Here is an 11,889-nt window from a genome sequence, read left to right on the forward strand (position 1 = left end):
TTCACACACTAATATATAATAATAAAATAGAAAATTATAGAATACATATAAAAAAAATTTTAATTTATTTATAAGATGAAAATCTTATATATATAATATATTTTTATTAAATTTATTATTATTAAGAATAGCTTTTTCTTTTTTTTCTTTTTTTTTTTTTTTTTTTTTTAAAATCAACTTGAAATTTTTTTCACTTTTAAATTATGTGAACCTTTTTTTTTTTTTTTTTTTTTTTTTTTTTTTTTTTAAATATCTTATAATTTGTTTACATACATATATATTTTATATATTATATTTATGTTTTGTATATTATATAAATATTATATATATTATATATATTACATATTTTATTTATTTTATCTATAATTTATGTATCACATTTATATTTCATATATATCACACATGTATTTTTTATATTACATATATATGATATATAATACATATATAATAAAGAATTATATATATTTTTTTTTAATTATATTACAAATTGCATATTTGTTTTATATTATTATTTTTAATAAATTTTTAAATAAATTATTCTATGCATTTATTTAAAAGTTAAATCTGTAAAAATAGTTTTATATTATTTTAGTTTAGCCTTATTTTATTGAGAAATTATAAGTAACATTCTTCTCAAAAATTATTATATAATATTATATATTTTACATTATTCATATTTTAAAAAAAAAAAAAAAATAGAAATTATAAAATTTTGTTTGCCTTTATAACACTTATGCAATGACATAAAAGTAGAAAAACTTTTTTAGTATAGTAAAACTTAAGTAATTAAAATATATTTTTTTTTTATAAATAAAACAAAAAAAAAAAAAAAAAATGTAATATCTTAATATATTATCAAAGTAAATGTTATTAATTCATGTCTTAAATAAAATAATAAATAAATAAATAAATGTATATATATATATATGTACAGTTCATAGTTTAAGTAGTATCATTTCTATAAAAATTTCTATATCTTTTTTTCTAATTATAATGTAATTTTAAAAAAATATATTATAATTTATGAATACAAATATGAGTGATAATGATATAAAATAAAGTATGTAAGCATTAATATAGATTACAAAGACAATCAAAATTAGTATAAATATAAATGATTTTTAAAAAGAAAAGAAAAAAAAAAAAAAAACATATGCATATATAAATAAAACTCTTTTTACTTATTTAAATAAAATATAGATTTAATAAAAATTCATAAATTTATATATTTAAATACTATAATCTGATATTTTTATAATAAAACAATTCTTTTTACATATATATTTATGTAACTAAAAGAAAATATCTATAAAAATTTTACATTTAAAAAAAAAACTATGTTAGATTATTAAATTTATCTGTGTGAGAAATTATATTATTTTTTAAACAATATTTATACATAAATTTTGAATAAAAGTCTTGAGTAATTCCTTTACCGTGTGTATGTTCTCTTCTTGGTGAATTTTGAAAGGTGCAACATAAAAACAAAAGTTTAAAAGTTTGAGAAAACGTTTTTATTTTATCATTAAAAATTGCTTTTAATTTTTCTTCATATGTATTGTATCCCCATTCACAAAAGTATAACCTTATTTTTTGATTAAATCTACTATCATTATTAAGTGCATTTAGATCATCATATTTATGATCTATTATATGAATAGAATTATCTTCATGATATTTTTCTATAATTAAATTAATTAAATCACATTTTTTTTTAAGCATATTCATATAATGTAAATTTTTATTAAAATAATAATCTTTCTTTTTTGTTTTTTTAAAATATTTTAAATAATTTATATCTAAATTATATGAATCATATATATAATCATCTTTTTGTTCTTTTGATTTTTCAGTAAAATACTTCTTTTTTATAAAATTTTTTAAGTTAAAAAGGATAGTGTTTTCATTATTTTCTTCTTCCTTTGAATATATTATATCATCACCAAAAATACGTAATAAATGCTCATCTTCCTTTTTTAAAATATTTAATCCAAACAATTGTAATGTATATTTAATAAAGCTGGTATTTTCTATAGTAGATATGATATAAATAGGTTTTTTAAAAATGTTTATGTTATTATTAATTATATCAATACAACAAAAATTAAATGTTTCATGATTTTTTCTTTCTTCTTCATCTAAATTATTGCATACATATCTATATTTCATCAAGTTCTCATAAGACTCTTTATCATTTTTAATTAATAGATTACGAATATTGTTAAATTCGTTTTTTATATCATTCATATTTACTTTATATTTTTCATATAATTTTAAATATGTATTATTCATGTAAAAATCTTCAAAATCAACCCTAAAACTTGGAAATACATTTGGAAAATTTTCTATATCTTTATATTTATTAATTATATATGGATTAAAAGTACCTTCAGTTAGTTCTTTTGTTACTTCATATATATCTATTTTATCTACATTGTCACCATTGTTAGAATTTTCATTATTATAAATACTTCCATTATTGTTTATGTTATCATTGTTTAATTTATTATTTTCAGATGTACACTTTTTATTGAAATTTTTGTTTTCACTAATTTTTTTTAACTTTTTAGCTAAAACATTTTTCTCATTGCAAATATTCATCAATTCATTAATATCATAATTATATTTTATACATATATCATTTATTTCATCATATATGTATTTTATTGCTATTACAATGTCTTCATTATTTTTTATATATTTATATATATATAATAATCTTGTATAAATAAATTTAGGTATAAGTTTTAGTAAAATAAATGTATCATTATTATTATTATTATTATTATTAGTAGTAGTAATAGAAGTAGTACTACTATTATTATTATTATTAGAAGTAGTAGTACTATTATTATTATTATTAGAAGTAGTAGTACTATTATTATTATTATTATTACTATTATTATTATTATTATTATTAGTAGTAGTAGTAGTAGTAGTAGTAGTAGTAGTAGTACTATTCTTATTCATTAAATAATTTCTTTGTTTTATAAAATCGTATAATGGCAAATTAATAATTTTTTTGTTATTAAATAAAAACTCTTGATTAAAAATTTTTAGAAATGTTAAAAATGCTACAACAATTTTTTCTTGTTTATTTAAATTTATAACTCCATCAAAATTAAATATGAACATATCATCAGGATAATAATTTAACATATAAGGTAAATTATAATTTGTATTTTTATATATTAAAGAATTCTCTAAATAGTTTTTATCCTTATTTTGATGTAATTTAATTGTGTTATTGTTTTTTTCTATTGTTACATTTGCTAAATTTTCATTAAATGAAGGTGTTTTTTTAACATCTTTGATTTCTATATCTTTCAGTAAATTATAAATGCATAAGCTTTGATCATAAGCAGATGATTCATTTTCACTTCTAAAAATATTTACATTTAGATTTTTATGAATTTTTATTTCTTCTTTTTCAAATTTATTAACTTGAAAACTATCATTTTCTAATTTATTTTCTTTTTTTTCATTGTTATTGAGAGAATAATATTTTTTCTTACATTTATTAGAGCAAAACTTTTTTTGACTGTGTAAATATAAAATTGTATTTCTAATACTTTTTGATAAAATTATGTTAAAAAATAGAAAATAAAAGAAGAAAAAAAGACGGAATAAAAAATTCATTTTTACAATTTAAAAACATTGTTTTTTTATACATGGTACACATTTATCATCGTCATTATTAGTAGAATTATAATTACTGCTACTATTAGATGTATTATTGTTACTTGTATTTATTAATGTTATTATATATACATTACATTTTTTCCTTTATTTATACAAAAATTACCTTTTCATATTATAAACTATTTTTATTATATAAAAAAAACAGAGTATTTAATTTTATTGAAAAAAAAAAAATAAAAAAATAAAATAAAATAAAATGAAATAAAAGATTGTTGGTAAACATTTTTTTAATTTAAACAAAAATTATAACATTAACAAAGTAAAATAATTGAATAAATTAATAAATTTTATAATATATTTTTGAAATATAAAATTTATATAAAAATATGATTGAATTATTTAATTAATACCTTTTAAAAATAACAAAAAAGTATATAATCTATAATAATGTTATTAAAATTAGAAAAAAAAAAAAAAAAAAAAAAAAAAAAAAAAAAAAAAAAAAAGTAAATAAGCATATTTATATTTAGGAACAATAAGATTATAAAAAAAAAAAAAAAGAAATGTTTTGGGAATAAGAATATAATGAAACAATAGAGTTATTAAAATAAATATTTTATAAGAAAAAAGAAAAAAAAGTTAAAAGAGATAATTTTTATGATATATAAATAACAAAATAATGTTAAATTAAAAAATATTAAAAATATAGGACAAGAAAAAAAACAATAAAATAAGTAGAAAAATTATATTTATTTTACACTTTTGTTTTTGTTATTTTTTCCACCACCACCCCCCTTTTTTTTATATTTTTCAACTTTGAGTAATATTATAAACAGCATACAGAAACCAATAAGCTTTTAAATAAATTTCGTTCTCACATTTATACTTAATTAAAAAAAAGATATAATGTATTTTAAAGAAAAAAAAAAAAGAAAGAAAATATTGATTGTAAATATTTGAAAAAAAAAAGTCCTTACGACAAAAAATTTCTTCCATATAATTATAAAATTGTTTTCGATCATTTAAGATATCATATTCATTCATTTTATATAAATATTTTAATAAAATTCCGTTATTATATTTTATATTATTCATAAATATGCAACCAATATTTATTAAAATATTAATTATATTATTTTCATCTAAATAAATTCTATTTTTTATTTTTTTTTTCATTTTTTTTAAAAATAAAAAACTTTTATCACTACTACTGGAGAGTTCTAAATCTTTAATAAAATTAGAACAACCTTTATTCTCTAAATAATTTCCTTTTTCATAATTACAACCTTCATTAATAATATTAGCAATGGTAGGATTAGAACACGATTTTCTAATTTTTTCATTCTTATTTTCTAAAACAGTTTTACTAAACAGTTTCTTTTTAGTGTCATTAAATTTTAAACCTAAAAGTTCTTCAACATACTTTGATTCTGTGTCTTTTTTTTTTTTTTTTTTTTTACAAAAAATATTTTTTTTTATATAATCTTCGTTAAATAAATAAGAGCTATTTGATGATAGGTTATTATTTTGTTCAGATAAACTTTCTATATATTTATGATTATTCAAAAGATTTTTTTTTTTTTTTCTATTGTTATTATTTTTCATATTATTATTATCTTTATAATAATTATAAAAATAGTTGTTTTCTGCAAATTTTCTTGTAAAAGTTTCTTCATTTCTTAATTCATCAAAATAAAATAAGTAGGATTCAACTGAGTTATTATAATTGGAGATATTAAATTTATCCATAGAATCATTACTATATCTTTTGTTTATTAAATGATGATAAAAAAAAATGTTGTCACAAAAATAAGTTCTATTAAATTTTTTTTTTTTACAACTAATATATTTAAAATCAATACTACACAAAGAAATACATAAGTCAAAAAAAGTATTAATGATTAAGTCAAATGTATTTGGTAAGAAATCATTATTATTTTTATTGAAAAATATATTATTTTCTATTTTTTTTTTATTTTTAAATTTTTTTTTTTTTAATAATAATTCTCCTAACTCTTTTATCTTTTCATCTCCTAAATCATTATATGTTGAATTCTCAATATTATAATTTTCATTTTTTCCACTATTATAACTTTTTTTTATTTTAAAGTTTGAACTTTTTTTTATAAACCTCATGATACTCTTTTCTTCTCTTATATTTTTTTGTTTTAAAGATGTTTCTAATATATTTTTGTCTAAATTATCTTCATTTGTTTTTGATAAATCTGATCAAATCAAAAAAAAAAAAAAAAATTTTATAAATGAGATACGTATAATATTTTTATATATACATAATAAATTAGGTTTATATATATATATATATATATATATATATATGTTTATATATATTAATATACATACCTATTTCATTCTGTATATAACCAATTTTATCAAAAGTGTGTTTATTCAAAAATTTTCCTTTATAAAATAATAATTTCAAATTTTCAAATTTGTTACTATATTTATAAACTAATTTTATAGAAAAAGATAAAAAAATATTCAAATAAGTTGAAGAAAAATAAATATTATGAAGATGAAGAAATATATAAAATGTATTAACAATGAAAAAAACAAAATAATCTATATTAAAATTATTTTTAGAATAATAATTTTTTGTATAATTACATAGTGTTAAATTATCACTAGATTCACTATTTTTATATGATTGATAATCACTTTCTAATATATCTGATTTATTATTTTTGTTTTCAATAAATTTAAATATATCATCATATTTTTTTTTTTCATTATTTAATAAATTGTTATTATACTGGTATTGAGAATAAATAAAATTATCTTTTTTTTTGTCTTTTTGAAAATTTTCTTTTTTTCTTTTAGCTTCTTTTTGTTTCTTTATAAATTCAATCAATTCTCTTGAATTTAATAATGTCTCAATTTGGTTATTAAATAGTTTATAGGTATATAATTTATTTTTTTTAATTTTTTTTTTAATATATTCATTATGTATTAATGCACTATCTATATTTAAACTTGAAATATGAATGCTATCTATTATATCTGATTCTTCCTTTTTTTTGTTTATTTTATATGTATTTTCAACAATGTTTAGGGTACTATGATTTTTTTCAACTGAATTTTTTATATCTATATTATTCATATAAAAAGAACAAAATTCATCATTGCATATAATACTTACACTTTTAATTAAATTATGAAAACCTACATAATTTAATAATTCATTTTCATTTATTTTTTTATAATATAAATAAATTTTCTCTATTTTCAAATTATTTTCTAACAACTTTATAAAATCCTCTTTGACATCATTTATTGTTTCTTTTTTCTTTCTTTCATTTAATTTTTCCTTTTTTATTTTCTGAATATTATTATTATATATCTTTTTTTCTTTTAAAATATCTGAAATATTTAAAGGCACATTTAAAATATTTGATTCTAATAAATTTTCTTCACTTTTGTTCTTCATAATTTTGAAATTTAATTCTTTAAAATCATTTTCAATTTGAAACATATGTAAAAGACTTAATTTCTTTTTTGCACTTAATGTATAATCTTTGTTTGAATTATTTACACTCATAAGTTTATCAAATTTATCTTTAATTTTAAAATTATTAATAAATTGCCATAGTTCTTCATTACTTTCATTTAACAAATCATTTTTCTTTTCTATTTCATAATAATTATTCTTATATTCTTCTATGAATGGATCTTTATTTTTTTGCATATTTAAAATAGCTTCATTGTTATTTATTCCATTATATCTTTTTTTTCCTTTAGAAAGGCATTCTTTATTGATATATTTTGTTTGAAAATCATCAAGTATATGTGTAAAATCTATTTGATTATTTTTTCCTTTTTTTTCGAATGTTATTTTTTCATCACTTTTTAATGAATATATTTCTTTTTCTTTTGGCACATTGTTATCACGTTTTAGATAAATTAATGTGCAAAATTTTATTTTTTTTGATAAATATATCAAATAATGGCTAATATTAAAATAATTTTTTTGATTACGCATTATTCGTGTTAGATATATATGAAAAAGAGATGGTAGTATACATAGAGAAAAATACAATAATATGTATAAATGTTCATATTTTAATTTTTTGAATGTTTTAATCATATTTTTTAATTGATAAAATATTTTTATATTAAAATTTTTATGTGATAATAATTTTTGATTAAAATACGCATTTTTATTATCAGTAGAATCATATGAATTATTTCCATTTTTTGTATAAATTTTTTTATTTAAATTTTTAAAATTTGTTTGATTATCTGAAAAATTAGAAAAGGTTTTATTTAGAATTATTTTTAATTTGTCTTTTTTTATTATATGTTCTTTTTTTTTTATATGATATATATTACATTTATTAGAACTTTCATTAGATAAGTTTATGTTACTTTTACAGGTTGATTTATCTGAGTTTGTAAAAAGATATTTGTTGTTATTTTCTACATGATTATTTTTTTTTTCATCATATTTTTCTTTTTCTTCATTAGTTTTTTTACGCATATATCTTCTATTATATTCTATATTTAAGAAGTCACTATCATGACTTGAATAATTATATAAACAGGTTATGCTTTTATTCTTAAATAATCTAATATCTATATAAATATTTACACACATATATACACATATACAAAAAAAAAAAAAAAAAAAAAAAAAAAAAATCGAAATTAAAATTATATTGAAAATAAGTGAAATATGTTAAAATTTTTATGAAGAATACTTAAGTATAATTTTTATTTTTATTATGAATTTTTTTTTTTNACCAAAAAAAAAAAAAAAAAAAAAAAAAAAATCGAAATTAAAATTATATTGAAAATAAGTGAAATATGTTAAAATTTTTATGAAGAATACTTAAGTATAATTTTTATTTTTATTATGAATTTTTTTTTTTTAAATTACCATTTATTTCATTTGTATTGTATAATAGGTTATTTTTATCTTTATCTAAAAAGGAGAACCTAATGTTTTTCTGCCTTAAATTTAATATGTTCTTTTTATTATTATTTTTTTTAATATATATATTTTTTAATTTATAATATAAATCATTAAAGTAAGAAAAATTATTGAAATAATAATAATATTCAGTTAAAATTAAGAAATTTTTATAAATTAGAAAAAGAAAAGTATCATTTTTATCACCACTTGTAAATGTACAAATAAAAAGAAAATTGTTAAAAAGTTTACTATTAATTAATAAAATATATAGAAATTCAATATATATATCAGTATGATTATTACATAAATGAATTAATTTATCCACTAATTCCTCATATTCCTTGAATGTTTTGAAAAAACTAGAATTTAAAAAAAAATCATTAGATTCATTTAAGAGGTATAAATTTTTCTCATTAGGTTTCACTTCTTTTTCTTTTTCTTTTTCTTTCTGTATTTTGTTTTTTTTTTTTTTTTTTTTAACATATTTTTTATATTTTTTTCTAAATAAAGACAAATTATTTGCTAAGAGAATAATTTTTTCAACTAATTCTTCAATCATTTTATTATATATAAAAATATTTTTACATTTTCCTAAATTTTTTGAATGAGAATTACTAATGCTCATTTTTTACAACACTGAAAATTTTTATTATTTTTGACTCTTAGTCTTATTTAAAAGGAAGAAAAAAAAAGATAATGATTATCATAAAATTTTTAAAAAAGCTATTTATTAAAAATTATTTTGTGAATATTTATTCTTATATCTTTTTTTTTTTTTTTTTTTTATATGTGTAATTTTTTTTTTAAACATTTTAAGGAAAAAAAAAAAAAAAAAAATTAAATATATTTGACAAAAAAAGATGTAATATAACCTATTGAATATTCTATTTATTTTTTGAAATTGAAAAAATACATTTATGACTTTTAGGATAAGTTTAATAAGAAAAAAAAAAATTAAAATAAAAAAAAAGTAAAAGAAATTAAGATAAAACAAAATAAAATATATTATTAATATTACTTTTAAAAAAAAAAACAATTATGCTACAGAAAATATGTTATGAGTACAATTTTTCGGAAAAAAAGGAAAAAAAAAAAAGAATAAAATTGCACATAATAAAAATAAAAAAATTTCTTTGATTTCTAAATTTCATTTTGAATGAGAATATTTGCATATAATAAGGAATGTTCTTATATATTTAGTAAAATAAATTAAATAGAATTTATATTATTTTACTATGGATATTTTTGATTTGTGAAATATTTTAAAATCATCTATTTTATATAAATAAGAATTCCCTTGAAATGGAAATAACTGTTAAATTATATTAGAAGAAAAAAAAAAAAAAAAAAAAAAAAAAAAAATAACAAATAAATAATTTTTAAGTCTTAAATACAAAATAAATTATAATATTTAAAAAGAAACTAAAATAATGATATTATTTAAAAAAAAATAATTTTATATGATATCTAAGTTTGAAGTATATATTAAAAAATTACAAAGATATTAAAATTAGGAATAAAAATAAAAATAAGTTAAATAATTTAACTTCTATATTTAAATATAAATTAAATTTATATTTTTTGAAACATTTCACATCCTTAATAACGTTATAGACAAATGAATATCTTTACTAAAAAAATATTACTTATAATTCATGGTTAAAATTTTCATTAAGAAATCCTTTTAATTTCTTCATGTAAAAGTTTTATTTTTTTAACTTTATTTTCTTTTATTTTTTGTTATTTTGAAATAGGAAATATAAAAAAAGATATAAAAAAATATGTTTTAACAGAATATGGGATATGTTTAATTGAAGAAATAACTTCATTTGTAAAGAGAAATTTTGATGGTTTTTTTTTTTTTTTTTTTTTTTTTTTTAATTTAAAAAAAAAATGTCTATTTATCAAAAGTAAAATTTTATGCTTTTCTTTTTTTTTTTTTTTATTAATTATTTAGATTATGTTATTTACTCCAGTAGTGAATTAATAAATATATTAACTTCCAAATATATTTTTGAAAAAACAAATATTTTAACAAAAGTTGAAAAAAGACTTGATAACAATAAAAGTGTTTTTAATGATAAAGAGTTAAGTATTAATTTTTTAAATAGTGCAGCATTTATTGATAACAATAGTAAGACTTTAAAAATTGTAAAGGAAAATGAATATATTATAGAAACATTTCTTAGAGTAAAAAAAGTAATTAATATAATTATATATATAGTTGTAATTTTTCTTTTTATAATTTATATATATATATATATCTTTTTTTTTTTTTTTGGGGTGATTGGGGGTGGTTTAAATTTTACTTTTATAGATTTTTAAAAAAATATTATTACAAGAAAAAGAAAAAAATATAATTTTTATTGTATGTAGTTATATTGGAGAATGTATAATAAATTGCTTAAATGAATACAAAAAATATAATTTTAAAGATGATTTATATATTTATTCTATCAAATATCAAACTGAAAAAATTAATAAAAAAGATTACAGAGTAACTATTTTAGATTCAGAATTACTTAAGTCAAGAAATATTCTCAAAAGAACTTATTTTAAATTAAAAAAGAAAAAAAAAATTATAAGAAAAATTAATTTATTTGATTGTTGTTATTATCAATATGTTGACAGTGATTATGATGATAATTATATAATAAATCAAATAGAAAGTAGTTGTAGTGAGAATAATGAACTGTCTGATCAAACTGATGATAATAAATCACATAATTTTGAACATTTAATTGAAAGAAAGTTTTCTCAAGATAATTTCACTTCATTTAAAAACGATGAAAATGATTCAAATGATTCAAATGATTCAAATAATTCAAATAATTCAAATGTTATTATATCAATAACTGACAATGAAAGAAAAGAAGAAGAATATCAGCAAGATTTATTAAAAAGACATAAGGAAAATAAATATGATAATGAAACTAATACGATAGAAGAAATAAAAATAAGAAAAGAAGACATTTCAAATATTAAAGATAATAATGATTTGGATAATAAAAATGAAAGTGAAAGTTTATTTTTAAAAATTAAGAATTTTAAATTGGGAAATGAAAATGATGAAAATTTATGTATTAATGAAATTCTTTTTTTTTTATACTTAAAAGGTTATTCATTAACAGAAGAAGAAATATCCTACATATCTACAAAAAAAGAAATTAATAAAAATAATTGTATGCATGAATTAAATAAATTAGAAGAATATTTTAAAGAAAAAAAAAAAAATTATGAAGAAGAATTTTACTCTTTCTTTAAATATGCAAATAAAGTATTTTTATCAAAAAAAAAAAAAAAAAAAAAAAAAAAAA

At 15.3% G+C, this 11,889-nt stretch overlaps 3 protein-coding genes across 3 annotated transcripts in view; 1 reads left to right on the top strand and 2 right to left on the bottom strand.

Moving 5' to 3' along the window:
- Nucleotides 1–1,335: 1,335 nt before the first annotated feature.
- PGAL8A_00113800 (conserved Plasmodium protein, unknown function) lies at nucleotides 1,336–3,639 on the bottom strand (the record flags this gene model as incomplete). Its single annotated transcript, XM_028674176.1, has 1 exon — nucleotides 1,336–3,639. The coding sequence occupies one exon, from the start codon at nucleotides 3,637–3,639 to the stop codon at nucleotides 1,336–1,338; it is 2,304 nt and encodes a 767-aa protein (XP_028526254.1).
- An 813-nt stretch (nucleotides 3,640–4,452) lies between these two features.
- Nucleotides 4,453–9,197, bottom strand: PGAL8A_00113900 (conserved Plasmodium protein, unknown function; the record flags this gene model as incomplete). Its single annotated transcript, XM_028674187.1, has 3 exons — nucleotides 4,453–5,867; nucleotides 6,004–8,232; nucleotides 8,537–9,197. 3 exons carry the CDS (start codon nucleotides 9,195–9,197, stop codon nucleotides 4,453–4,455), a joined length of 4,305 nt encoding a protein of 1,434 aa, XP_028526255.1.
- Nucleotides 9,198–10,190: 993 nt separating this feature from the next.
- The window catches only part of PGAL8A_00114000 (hypothetical protein), a gene marked incomplete at both ends in the record, with an annotated part of 3,162 nt that continues 1,463 nt past the window's right edge, over nucleotides 10,191–11,889 (top strand). Inside the window, 4 exons of the mRNA XM_028674199.1 lie at nucleotides 10,191–10,230; nucleotides 10,327–10,422; nucleotides 10,530–10,771; nucleotides 10,890–11,849. Of these exons, the coding sequence (XP_028526256.1) occupies nucleotides 10,191–10,230; nucleotides 10,327–10,422; nucleotides 10,530–10,771; nucleotides 10,890–11,849 (1,338 nt within the window). The remainder of the gene's footprint in view (nucleotides 10,231–10,326; nucleotides 10,423–10,529; nucleotides 10,772–10,889; nucleotides 11,850–11,889) is intronic.

This window comes from Plasmodium gallinaceum, assembly GCF_900005855.1.
Source record: "Plasmodium gallinaceum strain 8A genome assembly, contig: PGAL8A_v1_63, whole genome shotgun sequence".
NCBI classification, from domain to species: domain Eukaryota; phylum Apicomplexa; class Aconoidasida; order Haemosporida; family Plasmodiidae; genus Plasmodium; species Plasmodium gallinaceum.